We start from the raw sequence: 22570 nt of genomic DNA, 5'->3' as shown, positions 1-22570 counted from the left end.
GAGAGACCAATGAATCTTGATAAATTGAAGTTCTCCAAATGTATTATGCAGGTTCTCCACCAACAAGTTACCAAATAGACCATGAGACGATAAAAAGACAAATATATTTTTAAAATTTGGATTGGTCTGACCTTAAATAAAAGTGATCAACTGCATTCATATATATTAAGACATTTCTCACTGAACTGTCCAGCACAGAAGATTGTGCTTTTGTAATGTTCATCAGCCCAGATCTGTCTGCTGACTTCCAATGGAGTCTTAGCCCAAATGAATGTAGAGTACCTCAGTGCTAAGCAATGAAGAGGGTACGTGTGTAGATACCATACAGCAGCACTTCAGTATTGTACAATTACTGGCTATATTTCATTTGTTGCTCTGCACACACTGTTTGCCCATTTTCACCGTTCTTCACTGGTCATGAAGGGGCCACCACAGAGCAGGTATGATTTGAGTCGTGGATCATTCTCAGTGCTGCAGTGACACTGACATGGTGGTGGTGGTGTGTTAGTGTGTGTTGTGCAAGTGGATCAGACATAGCAGTGCTTCTAACATTTTTAGATACTGTGTCCATTCATTGTCCACTCTGTTAGACACATCTACCTTGATGATCCATCTTGTAGATGTGAAGTATGTGACAGCTCATCTGTTGCTGCACAGTTTGTGTTGGTCATCGTATGTGTTCATCATTGGACACAGAACGCTGTTGGCTGGACATTCTTTGATTGTGGACTATTCTCAGTCCAACAGTGACACTTATTGGTTTAATACCTCCAGGAGAACTGCTGTGTCTCATCCACTTATACCAAAACAATACACACTAACACACTACCACCACATCAGTGTCACTGAGAATGATCCACCACCCAAACCTGCTCTGTGGTGGTCCTGTGGGACTGCCACAAAAGGTAGCAAACAGTGTATGCAGTGCAATGGGTATACTACTGTCTGTAACTGTAGAACAGTAGAACAGGAGAGAGATGGACTGGAGAGTGAGTGTAGAAACAAGGAAGTGGTCATAATAGTAAGGCTTATCTTTGGTTGTATATATTTGTGTATATGCAATTAATTTTATATGGAAATTATTAAAACCCTACATTTGATTAGAAACAGTACAAAGATAACATTTCAATTGTTGCAAATAATTTTATGAAATTTTATTCTAGCAACACATTCCAAAAAGGTTGGGACAGGTGAATACTTAGCACTGTGCTACATCTCCTCCACTTTTAATCACACTCTAAGGGTTTGGGAAATGAGGAAACCAGCAGGATCAGCTGCTCAACAGCTAAGGGTCTCTGAAATAGTGTTTTGGGTTTTAATTTTTTTTTATTTTACAAAGCACAAAAAATGTGTAAGGCATTCATGGCCTTTGAAATCTACAAGGCCTGGATGGTAGCATATTATCCCAAAACCTGTATATATCTTCCAGCATTAACAGTGCCTTCAGAGATGTGTGAGTCATGTGCACTAATACAGCTCACACCCTCAAAGATGTTGGCTTTTGAACTGTGTGCTTATAACAAGCTGGGTGGTCCCTCTCCTCTTTAGCATAGAAGATGCAGCACCCATGATTCCCAAAAATAATCTCTGGATGCTGTTTATACATGGTTTCTTCTTTGCCACTGCATTCACAGACAATGACCTTCCAAAGTGTTTCTGAGCCTATATTGTAGTGATTTCCACTATTAAACCTTGTCTGTTTTTAATACAGTGCCACCTGAAGGCTTGAAGAATTTCAATATTTGAAATGTATTCTTTGTGCAGTTTTCTTTTAAATATAAGATTTAAGTGATTTGCACATCATTGAATTCTGGTCTGGAAATGGGGCATGCATAAATGCTTATATACTTCAATGCCAAAAATCATTACTGCATTATGTAAATGTATTACATGGTTAAGTGTTATCTTGTGAGTGAGGGGAACACTGGTCATTCTCATGGCAATGCAACAAGAATTCTATGCATTTGAAGGGAGACATGATAGTGGGAACCAGGCGGATGAGTACATTTCATTTCTGAAGCTGTGTGGGCATTTACATTCCTCGATCCACAGTGTCATGTGTGTACCAGGAATAGGTCATAAAAGCATTACCACCCACAGTGGATAGTACTGGTGTGTTGAGAGGTAGGTTATACCTCTCAAAAAAGCAGTTCAAGCTGAAACACTCCTTATATCACATGAGTGGGTGGAGTTAAATTGCAGGAGGCCAAATATGCAGCCAGGTCTCTGGATGACTTTGAAAAGATATTTAAGTAAAATGTATTCTCAAAATTTGTATGACATTTTGTTTGCCTTTCGTGGATGTATTTGTGATGTGTGCCCACTGCCAAAAATCAAACTTAACCCTAAATTTAAACCCAGGCTTCAAAAGGTCAAAAGCAGTAGGGTTTTGTTCAACAGCAATCTAAAATATAACTTCCCACCTGAGCTTGCAGGGCCCTTATTGTAGTGCTCATTAAATAACTATAACTATTATCTTCATATAAGTGATATAAATTTTTTTATGTACAACTTGTCTTACAAATAACTGAAATTTTCCTTTTCATAATATATGTTTTCATTTTCCATTTAAATTTAATCATATCTTAATACAAACAGATTTGTCATTAATATATGTCAACAGATAAAACTGTCATTAAAACCGTTTTCAAGTGTACTGCATCTCAAATCCTAGCAAGCAGAAATATATGCAGCATTTGGCAGCATCACATTTTATATTGGTTTAAGTTTATGTGTAAGAAGAGAATGAATATTTGTCAAATAGCATACTAGCTAGCACGCTATTTGACAAATATCCTTGCTTATTAGCCTTTTTTTATATCTTGCATGTAGGTGTAACAATTATATTGTTAAACCTCATCACTGGTCAATATTAGGAGAAGGTAAAAACTGATATAATCATTGCCTACCTAGAGTGACTCAATAAGATGTGCTATACGATATAATATTGTTTAAAATGCTATTTACACAGCTTCATATGTATGCAACAGAATCTGAGGTTATTTGAGTGCTGCCATAGAAGAGCCACTGGTTCCAAAAGAACCATGTTTGCTAATATGTTTAAATGAGGAAAATTCTTAAGATTAGCTTTTAAACCTTTAAATTCACTCATCTCTTAAACAAACAAAGTTCATTATGGAACTAAGAGTGGTTCTCCTATGTCATCACTCAAAGAACACTTTGTATCATATATTTTCAAAAGTGGAACCTGAAATCCATTTGTGTGCTCAGTATATATATATATATATATAACAGGTAAGATGAGTAAAAAATTTAACATCAGTATGTAACTGAACACCATAAGCAACAATTTTGGACAATAGTTCTGTGCAAAATTCTACTGATTTCTGATCATTTTTGAATACATTACCCATTCTTTGTTCTCGCAGTTTCTAAATAAAGACATGGTTATATACTATTTTCGGGTGTGCATGAAATAAAATCAAATGGTGGAGGGAATAGAAATTTGATGTGGATAGCATGTTTGATTTTTACTTGTTGCCAGTTCAACTCACTATTTAGGTTATCCCCAGTCATATAATGCTCCATAGATAGGAGCATGAATCCTAGCTCATGCGTCCTCTAAAATTCCTCTTTTTGAATTGCCACTAACACATCTTCATTGGACAGCTCAACACTCTTGGAGAACAATAAATAATTGTGCTCACTTGGACTCAGAGCTACAGATTGCATTTACATAACTGAGGATCGAACTCGCACTTTCCTGATGATGGGCTCAGTGCATCAGTAGCGGCACCACTCAAGAGTCAATGGATTCTTTTATTGTAGAATTCTGTGCTTCAGTAGCTTGCAAGATTACATTGTTAAGAATCATTTGCTGATTTTGATATATGTTTCATATGACAGTCCACAACTGGAAAACAGAAAATGCTATTCTTGCCGTATTGAGAAATCTACCTTGTACCTGTTTAGCAGCTTTAGCATGAGCTGCTGTGAAAACAAGCATATGTGCATTCTGGCCATGTTAAACTCAATGTAACTGCAAAATTGTCTTATGTAGAACATGGTGCTATCCCTTAGCAAGTCTTAAAATGGTAGAATTGCTTCTCAGCTTTTACTAGCTGTGGTACGCATGAAGCCAGGGTAATTTGCATATTCAAATTGAGTATTCAGTTGTCACTCTGGCAACAGCTCTACTGAATACAGTTGTCAAAAGTCATATTTAGATATTTAGATCCAGTGCAATGGAATGCAGCCAAAAGGATTTCAGGGAATTTTGAACTGACTTTCGAGCCTGCTTCTTGCCAACTGCCATGCATCTGGCAGATATAAGTCCAGTATCACTTCAACCAATCAAATGCAACAGTAGACAGCAGAGTTCAGCTAAACTCGATAACATTTGAGCAGTGTATTTCTTTAGACCTGGGATGAGTAACATAGGCTGGGGGTCCAAATTAGTTTCACCATTTCTCTACACTAACACTACAGCTAAACCAACCAATAAAATGGTGGGTTAAATCAGGCATTTGATTGATTTTTGAATTATTGAATAGAGGGAAATTTTACACTAACCAATCTTCAGGTTTGTTGTATGGCATGGTGGCGCAGCAGGTCACACCACTCCAGGGACACCGGAGGGGGCAAGAATCTTCAGGTTTGTTACCAGTCATATATTTGTATTTATAATCAATTTAAATCCAATATGTCCTATTGGTGTTGTAAATTCATGCTTTGTATAATTATTAACATTAACAATTGACATTCAGAACTTATAAATAATGAAATTTTGTCTATACTGATTATAGCAATTTTCCTTTTCATTCAATTAATACTTATTTGTTAAGTCAGTTAATACTGTATATCCCCCACTGTTTGTGTACTTTCCCCTTAAAAACATAGTCCCACACATGTAGTCTAGTGGTTCTGCCCCATCCAATCCATCACACGGAAGCTAAATAGAGGACAATAGAGGATTAAAACACAATCAAAAGCATTAGGAAAAACATGCCGGGATAAAGACATAAGCATATTTACTGTAGAAGCCTTGACAGTGAACTATGAAAGCAAAAAAATGAAATTGTGAAATTGACTGGCAGTCATATCACCCAACACTACATTGAACTATACTTTATGAATCCAAAAGTTGCATTTCACCCTCATTGAGGACAACCACAACTACTTCTAGATATTTTAATTGTGAGTAGGCTATGCCACAAGACATATATGCCTCAAAATTCAATTCCATGTTGATTTTTCCACTTTTTTACCACTAAAGCACAAAGCAGCGAGCCCACACATGTAAATGTAGCGCAACCCATTTTGTGTCACATTAAGGAAGAAAAATGCTTTCGGGTTCAGATTTACATATAGTGTAAAAATAAAAGCCTCATATATCATTCAATTCTTATATGACGTACAATATGTCACACTGCTGTCGGAAACCCCTCAGAGTGTGTCTCCATATCAGGAACTATCATCTTAAAGTGGAAATAGTGATGAAAATGGCACAGTCATGAGATCATTTTGTCTGAGATCCAATGGCACAGAGAATAAGTGCAAAAATAAAATGAAACTATATGGTTTTCCTGTGTAGAACCACTGTGCTGAGAAATAATGAAAGTGGGCATGCCAATATACCCATGAGCTCTGGACTAATCAGCGTTCTCCTTACTGGGGCTCTATGACTGGATCTTCAATATGCTGTCTGTAGTAGAGCTCTCAAGTCATGTCAGAGCAGGCTGTCCATGCACACACACACACACATACACACACACAGCAGCAGCAGCAGCAGTAATGATGCCCAATCGCTCTGCCCATGACAGTGGTGCTCTTCCTTCTGCACAGTAATAAAGGCAGAGGAGAGACCTAGTGGAGAAGCACAACAGCCTGGGGAGCCTGAGAGGATGAACTGAATCAGAAATGAACCTGGAGGTCTTCTCTGATCTGCACTTATGCACACGCTCTCTCTCTCTCACACACACACATACTGCATCATCCTCCCTGTGCCCCTTCCCATCGATTGGTCATGGATGAGCGCTTTGGCCAGAAGCTCAGACAGGTTTCCAGAGTGCAATCACCAACCTGGCCATCATCCCTGGGGGAGGAGCCAGGGCATTCAAAAGCAAATAAAAAATTTAAAAAAAGATAGAGAAAAGAGCTGAACCTTGATGCAGGGTCACTGGACACAGCTCCTGTTAGATACCTGCCAATTAATGAGCCTCTGTCCACCACTGATTGAAATTAAGAACCACAGAGACTGCGGTGTGCCCAGAAGTACATTCCACTCTGAAGCAGTAAGTTTACTCTAGATATTAAGATTAACCATGCTACAAAGAGTAATATATGGATATATAAAGAAATTATAATAATGAATCAACAAAAACAGAGTCAACATTTTTTAAAAGTTAAAAGTGGAAATAAGGAGTCATTCATTCATTATCTGTAACCATTTTTCCAGTTCAGGGTCGCAGTGGGTCGCAGGCAGGAACACTCCCTGGAGGAGGCGCCAGTCCTTCACAGGGTGACACCTGTGCTGTGAGACCGCTACAGATGATCCAGAATGCTGCAGCACGCGTGGTTTTCAACCAACCAAAAAGAGCACATGTCACGCCCCTATTAGTTGAGCTGCATTGGCTACCCTTAGCTGCTCGCATCAAATTTAAATCACTAATGATGGCCTTCAGAGTATTCACTGGTTCTGCTCCCATCTACCTCAATAAACTCTTAAAACCATATGTTAGTGCCCGCCCTCTCCATTCCTCAAAGGAGCACCAACTAACAAGGACAACCCCCCGTACAGGTCAGTCTATTCTCATCTCTGGTACCACGCTGGTGGAACGAGCTTCCAAAGTGACTGATTTTTGAGAGCAACTATCAGAGCAACAGAAACCCTCTCTGCATTCAAGAAATCATTGAAAACCCAGCTCTTCCAAGAGTATCTTTTGTACTGAAAGTCTTTCTTTAATGCACTTATTACTTCCTGGCATATTGCACTTAATGTAAGTTATTTTGTATAATTTGTGCTGTAGTTTGAATGTTAGATCCTCTTTTGTAAGTCACTTTGGATAAAAGTGTCTGCCAAATGCATAAATGTAAATGTAAATGACACACATTCACACCTATGGACACTTTTGAGTCACCAATCCACCTACCAATGTGTGTTTTGGACTGTGGGAGGAAACCGGAGCACCCAGAGGAAACCCACACGGACACGGGGAGAACACACCAAACTCCAGAAGCAGGACTTGAGCCCACAACCTCCAGCTGCTGACTCACCATGCCGCCCAAATAAGGAGTCAAATGTATAAAAAGTCTATCAAAAGAAACAACACTGAATCATTCTCAAGCAAATGAAATAAAAACATACCCATGGAAAGTTATTCAATATTGGTTAATCATTTTAATTCTGAGACTAAAGGGCAGAACTAATCAAAATATGCAAGTTAGATATGGGTGATTTATTTTTTCATCTATATATATATTTGGCTGAATATTTAATTCAAAATAATACACATAAGTTTAATTGACACTTAATTGATTGACAACTGAAAAACAGAAACATCTTATCATTGCCATAAATACCACTGTATTAAACATGTTTGAATCTTTTATGTGGAATTTTTGTTGGAGAGAATGGATTACAAAAATAACAGAAATGAGTAATCTCTGAGGAGAACAAGCTTAAAACTAAATTTGCCAGCTATCTAGATAGCTTATCACAGGTTGGCTTCTTTTCTATGCTTGAAAGCTTAAGAAGTTTTCTGCTCTTTCGTCTTTGCTGAACTGAAACAAAATCACAGACATTTTTTTGCTTTGTTTGATGAGGTTAAAGGTGGCAAGGTTTATGAACAAAAACAAAACCCTTGTCTGAGGGATTATCTGCTATATTCTAAAATACTTAATAACATGACAAAGCATGCTAGGCTCTAGTTCTAGCCCCAAGTGCATGTAATGAAGTGGATGGCTGCATATCATGTACACCAGCAGTTCCCCATTCTGGTCCCAGAGCAGTCCTTGTCCTGCACATATCCCTGAGCCAACACACCTGATCAAACTAACTGACTCCATAACAAGCGCTTATTGAGTTGAAGTGGTTGTAAAATGTGCAGGGAATTGAGTGCTCCAGGACCAAGGCTGGGAACATGTGATATATAACAGGTCATCATGAGTCCTGCTCAGTTGGCAAGTTCCCTGCTCCAACACACCTGGTTCAACTCATCAAGTTATTGCTATATTTAGTAAATGTGTTTGAGCAGGGAAATCACACTATGCTAGGCTCCAGCCCTATAGTCCTTCCCTTTCTTCACCCATCTCTGATTCACTATCCAGCCAAGTGAATACTCCCACTGGGTCAAAGCTGAAATCACTTCAGACCTATGCTAATATCCAAGCCACAGCACAGCATCAGTACAGCGTTAAAAAGGCCTCATGTTCTGCCTTTGTGATGGAGAATCTGAAATGTGGCTTTCTTTCTGCTCTGATGTTCCCCATTCAGAGCTCAATCATGTTCTTGGTGTTTTTCCTCACTCTGACACAGAGACTTTTCTCAGACGGACAGGCCTCTTCTATAGTGATTCTTTTCAGTCGCTGTGGCAAAGGGCCAGCTTTCTCACTCTCCCTCATTCACTGCCACATGCATAAACACACATTAACTGAACTACAGTCATGCACAGGGCTCTTCTGCAGTAGGGGGTGAAATGGATTTTGGGGACTATTCCAGTATTATGAGGCAGCAGTGAGTCATGTGACCAAACTAAAACTAAACCCCCCAGGCTTCACAAGAATTTTAATGGCCTGTTCCTGTCAAAGGCCATTTTGTAAGTTGACATTTGACCAAACCCTGCATTTCCTTTGACAAATAATGTCTTTTCATATGTTTCAGGCACATTGAGATTAGACAGCCATTTTGTCCCAGCCTTTCTTTTACTGCAGAGTAGGTCAATAATGGCTGACAGGGAATGCACATTCAACACCATTCTATTTGCAAAGCTCAGAATGATTATGTTTGCTGTTGCTGAATACCACTCTTTGGAGATGGCCTTTGCTAGCTTGAGAGTAAGACCACAAAGCTTCAGAGCAGGAATGAGGATGAGATACTAATCAAGAAATCGTTGTTTTTCCACACCAGGCATCACAACTTCATAGTGCTGTTGCAATCCAGTTTAAATTTACTCTGGAATAAAGTGGAATGAAATGTGCCTGGTAACAAAAAACTCAAACATGGGGGTGAAAGAATTACATCCAAATTGCAGTCTGGCAACTAAAGGTCATGCAGGCTGTGGTTAAAACAATTTATTAAAATGACATGTACAGTACTGTGCAGAAGTCAGATGCCACCCATCACTTATTTAATTTACACTCAAAACAGCCATTTTATTTATCAAGTGAAAAATGAATAGTTCAGCAAATGTTTTGCATGTCATTAGATACGCAATAATAGACTTACACAAAGAGCTGGGGAAACATTGCAAAATGTGACTAATAACATTATAGCCTTGGCCACCTGATCATGTCAGGGGACATGTTCAGACTTAAATGTTCATAAGGATTATTTTGTGCATTTTTTGTCCTTTCTCCCACTGGGAGAAGACCACTAAGCAAGGCCTGAAAAGAAGTGTTGCTCTCAGGAAGACCTTTGCATTACAGCACAAAACTGGATATTCGAATATTCAGGGAGTGGGTTGATGTATATTGTTGCCATTAACAAAATCTCTCCAGCTTCACTTGCTACATTTTCTCGCTAACCTGCTAACTAGCTTGCTAACTAAGGGAACAGAGTATATACAATTTAACCAGTTTGAGGTGATGTGCTAAATTTCAGGCACAGTGCTGATAAAACAAACTGTGTTGTTGCCTCACTCCGCAGTGTTTTGTTTTAGCATGTTAGGCTCTATTATATGACTTAAGCTTCAATTGCACAAAGACTTATGTTGATGAGCTTGAATATGGGCGGAGTGGGGAGAGCACTGTTTTTACTGCTGGAGAGCCTGAATATGGGGAATGATTGGAGTGTTGCCTTTATCAATAGATTTATCCAAAAAAACTGAATATCTGAATCTCAATTAGAAACCAAATGGCTACCCAATGAACAAATATCTGAATACCTGAATACTTGGGGCCAGTCTTTTGTTCAGAAAATCAGTGCTCAGTGCTCGTTTTAAAATCAATGCTAAGTCATTCACTAACTCATGCATACACAGTGCCACTAAGGGCACCGAGTGTACACAAATAAACCAGAGCTTTGTAGAGGTGTTCTAATTTGTGGTGTAAAGCTGACAAAATGGACTGTAGCTCTGCCATGCTTCGTTGTAAGTATGCTGTAGCGTGTTAGGCTATTTTAGGCTTTGTTCAAAACATTTATGTTGACAAGGTTGAATACGTGTGGAATGGAGGATTGCCTTTATTGATAGTCACATTTATCAAAAAACTGAATATCCAAACATCAAAATTATAAACTGAACGAATAGCCAAATATTCGGGGCCAGTCCTAAAGCATACCAAATTTTAAAAAGTACAAGCATCCTCTGCGACAATTGAAGTGCTCCTGTTTGTTTTTAAAAAGCTGTTAACCCATTACTGGACAAACTTAACATACTTGGAAGCAAACATTAATTCTACAGCTCAAAACACTGATGATCTGATGCCCCATCCAGGGTGTGTTCCTGCTTTCTGTCCACTGATTCCAGTCTATTAGCAGTCGATATATCTGAAACTCTGATAAGAGAAAAAAAAATTAAATTTTTGGTGGCAGCCACACGACTGTAAATATATTCTTTCAATCATTTCACTTAGACCAAAACAAAATGCCTGAATGGCCTACCTGCCTGTCTACATAATTGCCCCATGACCTGCCCACATGCACATATCACATGCAAAGCACTACACACAGCTATACATGGCTGAACCCTAGCCAGTTGCACAAAAATTGTAGAAAAAAGGTGCCCTGCTAAAAAAAGAAAAAAAAGAGAAATAGGAAACAATGTGTTGTTTTCTCTACAAATGCTTTTATCATGGAATGCTCTAGCTATAGTGAGGGAATATGCATTCATATGTTTGTGGGAGTGGTTTGGAAGTGGGGTTGTGAGATATTGTGTGTTAAATACATGCTGGATTACCAAATTACCTACTGCAGATTTAAAGGATGTATTCGATGGCAAATAAATATACAATCCACACTTCCTGAAAAGTTGGGTCATTCTGTAAAATGCCAAAAAATAAATGGTTTGTTTATTCTCTTGGAGCTTTATTTAACTGACAAGAGCACAACAAAATGATTTGCAATGTTTTCATCAAATAACTTGACTGCATTTTGAAAATATAAACACATTCATTTTGATACCCACTTTGATAACATACTGCAAAAGTTAAGGACTGAGACATGTTTACCACTGTGTTACATCACCGTTCCTTGTAACATTGTTTATTCATTTGGGAATGTATAATACTAATTGTAAAAGATTTGCAAGTGGAATTTTTGCCCATTCTGACTTGATTCAAGAGTTCAGCTGCTGGAGAGTCTATTGTAGCCTTTGCCTGATTCTCCTATATATGATGCTCAGTGGGAGACAGATCTGGACTGCAGGCAGGTCACACGAACACACACACGTTCTGTGTACAAAGCCATGTTGTTGTAGCACATACAGAATGAGGCATTGTCTTGCTGAAATAACCATGAACATCCAAGGAAAACACATCTTGCCAGCAGCATATCAGAAACCAAAGAATTTGCTTTCACACCAATGGAAAAGTCTCACATACGCAAGGCACCATGCATCTCCCCATACCATGATAATTTTGTCTTTTGCAATTTTGTCCTATCGCTGAAAAGTCTTTTGCAAACTATCGCTAAAATCTCTGGATGGTCACGTTTGTCATCATGACATAATGATATTAATTTTTCATAAAAAACAAACTGAAATATTCCTCTGACATTATTATAGTATTTTGGCCCATCTTAGGTGAGTTTGGGTCCAGAGAACTCCTTAGCAGTTCCACAAAGAACTAATGTATGGCATTCTCCTTGTTTAATAGAGATGCAGTTAGAGACTATTTTAAATGACAAATTTTCTAAGCCCATTTGGCTGTATTTATCATTGTTGCATAGGAATCTCTTTTGCATTGCCATCTGAGGGCTCAAAGGTCACAGTCAGCATTGTTGTTCAGCCTTACAGTACATAGAATAGAATTTCTTCAGTTTTCAGTAGATCCCATATTCTTTGCAATAGTGCATTGAAAAAAGTTTGAATTATTTGACAGTTCTCCTTTTATATTTACCTGCATCTAGTTTAATGCTTCAAAAACAGTGGCATTTATTTTCTATATACTTTTCCTCTTATTTTGCCCCATACAAACATTTTTGGAATGTGATGCAAGCATTAAATTATACATGTAATCATATTTACAAAGTGCAATCAAATTTTTCAATGAAATTTTTGGAAATACATGTTGACATGCAAATAGATTATTGGTTTTATTTTTACAAATATTTTACAACATGTCCTCACTTATCCAGAAATGGAGTTTGCAGTAATGTTTATTTTTAGAAATATGCTAGAGTGCTGTATTTTAACAACAACATGACTAAGAAACAAGTCCATACTGGTGTTGTTTGTTTACAAAACTAAAGAATACCTGACAGTTGCAGTAGAAAAAAGTCAGAAAGTTGTAAAAGCTGAGGCTATGTAAGACAAACCTAGTACTGAAAAGTAATTGCTAGTACACATTTCCTCTATAGTTCTTTGCAAACTGCTGCTAACATATTACTGGGCATTTCAGCATACTTGGAAGCAAACCATAACTGCTCAACACACTTGGAGGAGAACACTTACCACACAGCTCTAACGCTATTGAACAGAGCAGGCATCATGCTGACTCAAGGGGCTAAGGGGCCATCTCATCTATCCTGAAAAAGTGAGGCCAATTACATTTTCATGGATGTCCCAGGACTGAACTCATGTTTACAGTGCCAGCACTTTGAGTTATTTGGGAGTCCCATGGATCACTGTTTAATGCTGCATTTTTATACTTAGTGATAGTGACCTGCAGGATTTAATATCACTGTCTGGCTAATGCACTCTGGTATGAATAAAGTATTCATTCCTCAGCAATGATGAATCATTTCCAGTTTGGAGTTTTTGGGAAGCCCTTAGTGTCAGTTACAATCATTTGTTTACCTTCATTCCTATGAAAGCTTTCTTCCTGATCTCAGTAAATGGTTCAACAAGTCGACAAAACTGACATGATGCTACCAGGAGCTGCGGTGATGCAACCTGGCCTGTTTATTTTTTGGAGAATGAGAAATTCTGAGCATCATTTCTGCAGCTTACTCACAGCCATGCCCTGGGGTGATAACATTCAGCTGTCCTGAGGTGTATTGATTTGATTTAAAATGCAACTGGGTTATTAATTGTGAAAGCAGCATGTTTTCCAGCTCCAATCAATTTCTAATTAGCGGTAAACCCAGAAGTTACCAAACTTAGAAACATCATGCAAACCTTGGCTAGAAACATAGACTAAAGATCTAGACAGAGGTTGGAAAATGACAAAAACCATTACTGTCTGGACAAAATCTTCTTTTCACTTTTTCAATATTGTATCTTTACGGCAAAAGGGAATAGTGATCCTAATATTTAATGCATGTTAATTAAATTAATTCTGGACTAATTCTATTGGTATGTTCATTAGTAAATATTTACATGTTATACACAACAGCTGTGAGGCACAGCATAAGGCCTTCCTCCTTGATCTCTAAACTATACACAAAATCTTTCGTCATTTCTCACCAGTCGTTTCCTGCCACACAAAACATGATAATGTTATTTAGCCCCAGGAGCAAATAGTGGGAACTGAACATCTGTCAGAGTTAATACCATCAAACTGAATGTGTAGCTACAATGGAGGGGAATATATGGGCTAGGTGAAGGACAGGGTTGAGAAACCGTACACACACACACACACACACACACACACACACACATACAAAATCAAGTAAGCATGCCAGCAGAATTCAAAGGACTAAATCAATAGAGCTCAAAAAATTGATTGCAGACTTCTTTGGTATTTGCAGTGGTCCTTATATGAGAAAGGTTAATGCTTTTTGATGAGTTTCCGTGCTATCCCAAATGTGCCAGGTTAGTCTTCTTCAGCCCTCAGTCCTAACCTCCCATGTTCTGGCCCAGTTCTCCATGCTCTGGCCATCCTTTAATGGAAGGCTGTTGTTTATTTTGCACAGAAATGGGAGCAGGAACGTTTATTGAGGTTGACACTTTGTGGTCAAAGTGTGCCAACTCTTACATTTGCCTCTTTGACTGATGGAGAAAGGTACAAGTGTGTCATGTTGTTTCCACCCTTCAGCTGGCTCTAACCATAGCAGCACAAGGTTACCCTCTCCTGCACAGGATAATTGCACATAACGAATTGTCCTGAATGTGAAAGATCACACCCATGAGCTCAGTGTTTCAGTGGATAAATGTTGTCTAAAAATCCACCTACACACACACTATACTTCTTATGGATGTAGACACAGACAACACATTTTCATTATAAGCCTCATATCTCCAAAATTACATTTATATGTACATCATATTTTGTATCATATTGTTTAAAAGTAGAAGTAGACGTCATTCCATTGAAATAATCATGCCATCTCCATAATAAGTCATGTGAGGAACAATATTTAGTATATATGTATATAGGTGGTAATATCAGGGCAGATTATGGTGAATAATATAATGGCAGTGCTTAATTTGAGCAGGATCCTTCTGGAAGAATATCCAGGACCTCCAATATTTGTAGTGCTTTCCTTCCGGAAACTAGTCACATGGATTCGACATGGCCTTCAACTTAAGCAGTGTAAAATGCTATCATGATACCATTACCTTTAACACAGGTCATAATGGGAGATAACTAGAGTGGACATACAGTACTGTGCATTAGTCTTAGACGCCTAACTGGCTTTTGGAACATCGCATGGACATCGGGGGCAGTGCCTCTGGACTGGCAGAGTGGGGTGGTGGTTCCCCTTTTTAAAAAGGGGGATCGGAGGGTGTGTTCCAACTATAGGGGGATCACACTCCTCACCCTCCCCGGTAAGGTCTATGCGGGGGTACTGGAGAAGATAGTCCAACTGATAGTTGAACCTCGTATCCAAGAGGAACAATGCGGATTCCGCCCCGGTCGTAGAACACAGGACCGTAGCCAAGTGACGGAAGGTGTCCGGTTTGGTGGTCTCAGGATTCCATGTCTGCTTTTCGCGGATGATGTGGTCTTGTTGGCCTCCGCGAGCCAGGACCTCTTGCTGGACCAGTTTGCAGCCAAGTGTGAAGCGGTAGGGATGAGGATCAGTACCTCCAAGTCCGAGTCCATGGTACTCAGTCGGAAAAGGGTGGAGTGCTCTCTCCAGGTTGGAAGTGAGATCCTGCCTCAAGTGGAGAAATTTAAATACCTCGGGGTCTTGTTCACAAGTGGGGGAAAGATGGAGCGGGAGATTGACAGGCGGATCGGTGCAGCCTCAGCAGTAATGCGGGCTCTGTACCGGTCCGTTGTGGTGAAGAGAGAGCTGAGCAGAAAAGAAAAACTCTCGATTTACCATTTAATCTACGTCCCAACCCTCAAATATGGTCACGAGCTTTGGATAGTGACTGAAAGAACGAGATCGCGGGTACAAGCGGCTGAACTGAGTTTTCTCCGCAGGGTGTCTGGACTCTCCCTTAGAGACAGGGTAAGGAGCATCCGTGAGAGACTCGGAGTGGAGCTGCTGCTCCTCCACGTCGAGAGGAGCCAGTTGAGGTGGTTCGGGCATCTGGTCCAGGAGGCCTGGACGCCTTCCTGATGAGGTGTTCCAGGCATGTCCAACAGGGAGGAGGCCCCACAGACTAAGAATACGCTGGAGAGACTACATGTCTCGACTGGCCTGGGAACGCCTCGATATACCACCGGAGGAGCTGGAGGCGGTGGCTGGGGAGAGGGAGGTCTCTTTGCTCTCTAGGTTTCTTTGTTCCAACTGCTTCCCCCGTGACCCGGACAAGTGGCGGATAATGGATGGATGGATGGATTATATGGTGCATGTCCATATAAACCAATGGTAGTGGCAAGAAGGCAGGACTTTAACAGACATGTTTAAATCTATATAAATCAGCATACAATGTGTGTTGACTGCAGAAGCAAGTATTTCACAACGACTTTGTATGGGGGCCAGCCAATGACATTACAGATCTCCAAATCAGTGGCGGATGCTGGTCTTTCAAGGAGGGGAAGCTCAATTTCGGCCTACATCATAAAATGTGTCGGTTTATTAATACGTAAATTCTACCCTCCGTTCCTTTTCAAGAAAATGATCTGTGACCCTGTCGTACCAACAAGGCGTCTTTTCCAGGGACTTGACTAGTGTCCTCTCAATGGCCAGCAGAGCTAACGGCCTTGGCCCATGTGAAGTGTGTCCGCCTGTTAGTGCTTTGTGACGGTGGAGGGGCTCAGCAGCACCCGCTGGACAGAATCTGTGATAGAAGTCAGAAAGAGTGATAGAAGTCAGTCTCCAAATACAAGCAGCTACAAAAAACCCCACCAGAAATAGAAGCTTGATTTGTCGCTAGTCATTTTTAACAAAGAAAATGCCGCTAAGAGGTTTCGGAAAGTCTCAGGTTCAACTCAGAACAGAATGAAAATGTAATGCTCCCACGCATCTCTACACCAAAGGATCGCTGATTCGCTCATTTCGCTGTCAATCAAAAAGGGATTCAGCCTCAGACAGATCATCCAATCATCATGCAGAAGCTGAGCGTCCAGGCCAGCCGAGGCCAGCCCACTGCCCCATAGACCCCCAGAGACGCTGAGCGTCCGATGGGCGGGACAAAGCCCAGCATTTATCCAATGACTCGTCTCGTTTCGCTGCACTTTGCTGCTTCGCTATTGAACTCTGTGGACGCTGAGCTGTTTAAAGCACCGTGAAGGGAATGATTGAGAGGAAAGCTGTGTCTTTACCAGTGATAAGAAGCTGAATCTGAACAAACATTGAGCGCGTTGTAGTGCAATTTTATTCAATGACATGTACACACAACAGTATATATTTGGTCACTTATTTTTTGACATTTTAGGGTAAACTGAGCTTCCCTTGCAAGCTTAGAGCAATCACCTCTGCTGCAAATATACATTTTATATTTAATATTGTGACTGGTCACATTTTGAGTTTTGGGCTTGCAGGCTAAGTATTTCAAGGCTACTCCAACAAATGATGGGTTGTTTACCAGTGAAAAAGATTTCCCAAAGTTTGCATCTTTTGTAGAAATAACCCATACAAGTGCTGCTGGTGCAGAAGCATATGGCAGAATGTCACTTGCAGACCAAGTTTTAGGTTAAACTTCATTATCCAAGAAGCCACTGTGAAAAAGTTTAGAGCATTTAACTTGCAAATGAATGTACAATTACCTCACGAATACAAAACAGCACAGCTGGGTGCATACCCATCAGCCTGCACAAGAAAAAGCAGAGCCAAATGCCCAGCAGATGGATCCTTCTCCCCTTTTGTACTGTACACCTACGGCTGGACTTTTCAAATGCCTTTCAGAGGAAAAAAAAAAAAAAAAACGACAACAAAAACTTCATGTATATATGTAATACAGTCTTTACGAGCTAAACCACAGACCTTGACAATGTATGCAAAACATGGCACACCTTACTGTGTGGTATCACGCAACTCTTTGCCTTTAAAACAGCAGCAATGACAGCTCACTTCTACAAAGGGTATTTTGTTGAACAGGACATAGAAGAAAATCAAGTGATATTTTGGTTTCTGCCAAACACTCCCACCTGAGACACCACCTGTTCCAAAAACTTCTGTCTGAAAAATGCTTCACCACTAGGCACCTGAACAGTTTCTTTTCAGTTTTTTTTTCTCATTTTTTTCTCTGGCAAACAAGCAATCCTGATCTATCATAGCTCTTCTACACTCCCCTGGTTCCATACCCAACAGCAACTCCTAGCATCATCCCTGTGCCTCCGCATTTTCCCACAACTACAAAGAAAGAATGATGATGTCTACACATTTCCTTTGCATATATAGCTGCACTCCCTTTGCGCTACATGATACAAAATTATCCACAAGGACCTCCATTCTCTTTAAATGGTAAATATAGCAACTTGTTTAGTGAGTATTCTCTCACAACAGAGAATACACTACAATGTCATCTGCAACTAATATCATCATAGATTTTCATATGAACAAAAGCCAGGAAGACTACACATTTGCATATTTATTGCCACTGGTTTAATATTATTATAACAAGTTTTTCTATTTGGTTTACTAAGGTAATTTTATTTTTATTTTTTTATTATCACAACATAATAAACATATTTCACTCAAATAAGGAATTTTGTATTTCATTACAATGATCTAACTAATGTATTTTGTTGTCGATAATATCAAGAAAATAAACGGAAAATTTAGCAAGGTTATAAAAAAAAATATTGTTCATATAACTTGCATATGACTAATTAAGCAGACATTTATTTTTGTAAAAGGTTTGGATGCTAGTAGCATATTAATCACTTTTTGTCAAATTATTTTTAATGACTCTATGAGTCCCATGGAAGCATGCTTATTAAAGAGTGAAAAAATGATGATGTATATATGTGCAATGCATAGGAGCAGAATTAATTTAACTGGGCTTAATTCTGTATTGCAGCATTTACACAGTTAAACTATTTCACACATTCTATCACTGTTTCTTGAAATCCATAGTATTGGAAAAACTTTGCAGTAGATCTTTGAATTCTACTGCAAGGATCTGATTATATTCAGCCATGACAGCATTAATGAGGTCATGTACTGATATTGGATGATGAGCTAAATCACACTTATATGTTTTTACTCACAACTCACAATGGCAGCTCGTTAAATTATGCCATGGTGTTTTGAAAAGATTCAAATGCTCCTTAGATTGGAACGTGGGGCTAACCAACAACACAGAGCAACAGATGGGCTACGATCTGTAAATGTAGATTCTATGTTAATGGTCAGTGTAGCTGATAAAATGGACAATGAGGGTATAAAAAAAATTGATAAATGTCAGACCACCTAGCGGGCCGGCCTGGAAGAGACATTTTTACCTATTGACTGATTGACTGACTGACTCCTTATGTTGAAACAAGCATGTGCGAGTAAGAACGCTACACCAACTGTTGTTAGTTCAGCCATATTTCACATAGCACTTTTCCACCAATGAGGAAATGAAACTGTTCCAATTTATAAACTAAATTTGAAAAAGTTTGGCGCATTTCCACCGACATAAAAATACCTAGCTGAAACCAAAGTAGAGTAGGTTCTTCAGCATGAACCGTGGCTTCGTAACTCAAAAAAGAGCTCAGAGTATGAAATACAGCATTATGGCCCAGTGGAGCTGGACAGGGTCATTTACAAATATAAATAAATAATAGGAAATAAAACAGGAACATGCTCCATTTGTGTGTGATTCTGGGGCTGCGTTTGGCTCTGTGTTTGTCTGCTGTTCACAAGCTCAGCAGGACGACTTGGAACACGACAACATTTACACATGTATTACATCTCACAGAGAGAGGAGGACTGCTGAATTCATTTTATTTCATGTGTTTTTTTTCTGAAAAGGAAAGTGGTGGGGAGACATTTCATGGCGTTAGTGTGTTTATAAAACACCTTAAAACACACTGAATAAATAAGTAATTGTAATTCTTAAAATCAACAAATTTACAAAATGATTTAGTTCTTCTTTGTTCTTTGGTGGTAGATCATCTAGTATTTATTTTTAAATAAAATGAACAAGTAAAACACTGATGCCGGTATATTTTATGAATAAATCTTTGTGCTCCTTTTTTCATTTCTGCATGTATTAGTCCTGTCCTCCATATTTTCTGTACAACACAATCACATAATAAAAAACATGTAAACAAAGACATTGATATGAAGCATCAAAGCTTCTCCAGACCTTCCAATGACACGGGTATGTATTTTGGGCTTTCCTGTTTTTTTTTAAATGCCAGAAAGACCTCTGGGACAATGGCTATATGGCTAATGGCGGTCTGGCAAGCCTAGTTTTCTTTTTTGTTGTTTTAATATTATGGCTGATCGGTGTAAATGGTTGGAAATTATCCCAACGGAAATAGCAGCAGTAATACAGTAAATGGAATTCTGGAGTCTGTAAGAAGGCTTTGTTTACATTATTTCACTATGTGCTGAATGAATTTTCCAATGTTCATTTAAACTTTTCCTTATTTTTGTGGACAAACAAAATTGAGTAAATTGTACTTTTATTATATTAATAAAGTGTTTCTGGTCATTACTTGCCTTTTACAGGTCTTTTGCTTGTACTGACTGATCAGATCTTTCCTCTCCCTCCTCTCTTTGCTAGAAACATGTCATGGTTTTTATATCCCATGATTGTGGCCGTGTGGTCCTGTCCTTCTGGTTGATGTTTTACAAATGATTTACCCTACAGTTCCTCAGCTGAGCAAAGCTCTAAAAGCCCTTAAGAACCTTTGTTCAAATTGAACATGGTAAACACCTCCTTTAAGACCCTAGGTATATTGTTCCTGACATTCATTGCCCTGAAAAGATGTTCTTGAACCCAGTGTTATAGTTGGATTCAAATCCTTAATTATGCAAGTGGGTCATGCACAATAAGTCACATTTGCCATCCAGAACATGGCTTAATAGCTCAAGAAGGCTTTAGAACGTAGGCTTAAAAATAAAGTGTGTCCAAATGGATGTCCATTATTTTCACTCAAGAGTGTGAGGCTGTGAAACAGCTGTCAGAAAAATGTACACAGCGTTCACAGATAAAGCATAAAAGCAGTGTTGTCTTTACCTAGGCCTTCCATGGGCCATTTTGTAATACAGGAGCTGCATTTGCTCAAGGACGCTGCATTTCTTAACGCCGAACTGAGCATTCGGCCCTTTAATTATCCATTTGACTCAAATAAAGCACTTTGTAGCTGCAAAGCTGGAAAATGTTCCTTGTGATGAGTAACTTTTCATAGGTTCCATGTGTAAAGCCAACATAGTCTGCAATAAGTACAAGAGTGCTAAGGCCAGCTATATAAAGTGAATCATCCCTACCACCCAATTACAAAAGATTGCAATCAGCCATGCAGAAGAAAAAGCTATTGCTATTCCACACATAAAGCCAATGACTGAAAAAGAGAACATTCTGAAACTAGAAAGGGAGAAAAACGCATCAGCGAACAAATATTCTGAAGATTAGAACACGGTAAATACTCCTTCAGGTTTTGGGATGCTTTCGGCCCATTTAAAAAGAAATAGTGAAGTGAGTTTATTTATTTATTTTCTTTTTTAAAGGATTTGCAAGTATGCAAATGGTCTTCTATTCAGTGGCGTGACGCTGAAGTGTGTGGCAGCAATGAGAGAAACGCCACAGAACTGGGTCCCTGATGATTAAGAGCCCCATCTTTCCCCAGGCGACTTTTTCTCCAGAGACATATCATCTTACTGATGCTTTTCCAGCTACCCGCCTCTAACAAATGACAAAAAAGCGGCCTGCTGTACTTCACCATCCTGGGTTTATTTATCTGTGGAATTTGCTCGCTGTTAAAGCCTTGATGTCTTCATGCACACCAAGCTGTGTATGAAGGATACTGCTGATTTTAAAGGTCAGTAAACAGAATCATTTTGAACACATAAACTAAACGCAACAGTAAGTGCGTCTACTTACGATTTAATGATGACCATGTTTGTCACGATACTACTTAAGAAATAATTGGCTTTCCCTTGTTAACCGTGCACCCTACTGTGTGAGAGAGAGAACACAAGAGGGAGAGATTTGAGAGTGGGTTTTATATCAGAAAAACAAGTTAAACTCCCTGACGAACCACCTGTGCATCCTTTCATAATTAATAAGGCTATAAAGAAGCAGCAGAAATGAGAAATCCAGTAACCTTCCCTGAACTCTCCAATGTAATTAACAACATCTCTCATTGCAAAGCATCCCAGCCTTCTCCTACATAATTGTTTCTTACACTGAGAGGATTTCAAAAGGCTCCTCGTACTGTAAATGTCTCTGCGAAAGGTTTCCAAAGACAAAAAAAAAAAGAAGAAGAAGCAGCCAGGAGATATGTGGAAGTGCTCAGCCATTGTTTCATATCCACTGGAGCCTGAAATGAAACAGAGACAGTTTTGGCCCCTAAAATCCACAATAAGGAGGGTGCTATTTGTCTTTGAATATCGGTCATGGAGAAGGAGAGGAACAGATGAGAAGAGGATAAATGAGAGCCCAGTTTTTCAGCCAGCTGAACTGTTATTCTAAGCTGTACATATAGCACTCTGAATTCCACCTTCATTCATTTAAATTCAATTTAAATGGCTTATAAATAAGAATTATTATTATTGTTATTATTATTATTATTATTATGTATCATTAGGGAAAGTTAGGGGAAAAAAAACACTTAACAGCAAAAAAATGCGTGTCTTCTCTGTATTTTCTCAAATTTTTCAAAACTGTTTTTTTTTCTTCCTTCCCCTTACTTATGCAAGTGTGGTATCTATTCTCTCCAGAAATATGACCTGAAATATGTATAACTTGTACTTAAATTACATTTTTGGTTCATACATACTGAAGTGTCTATACTG

The 22570-nt window shown here is 39.0% G+C and overlaps 1 protein-coding gene across 1 annotated transcript in view; it reads right to left on the bottom strand.

Annotated features, from left to right (window-relative positions):
- Window positions 1-15760, bottom strand: part of lrp1bb (low density lipoprotein receptor-related protein 1Bb) — a 471212-nt gene extending 455452 nt beyond the window's left edge. The window contains exons 1-2 of the mRNA XM_066685917.1: window positions 15568-15760; window positions 15040-15306 (exon numbers count right to left, since the gene is read on the bottom strand). Of these exons, the coding sequence (XP_066542014.1) occupies window positions 15040-15306; window positions 15568-15760 (460 nt within the window). The remainder of the gene's footprint in view (window positions 1-15039; window positions 15307-15567) is intronic.
- Between the last annotated feature and the right edge of the window lie 6810 nt (window positions 15761-22570).

This window comes from Hoplias malabaricus, chromosome 12 (assembly GCF_029633855.1).
Source record: "Hoplias malabaricus isolate fHopMal1 chromosome 12, fHopMal1.hap1, whole genome shotgun sequence".
Classification (NCBI taxonomy): Eukaryota; Metazoa; Chordata; class Actinopteri; order Characiformes; family Erythrinidae; genus Hoplias; species Hoplias malabaricus.
Note: the sequence above shows the minus strand (reverse complement) of the source record. Positions and strands in the feature narration are given on the sequence as shown.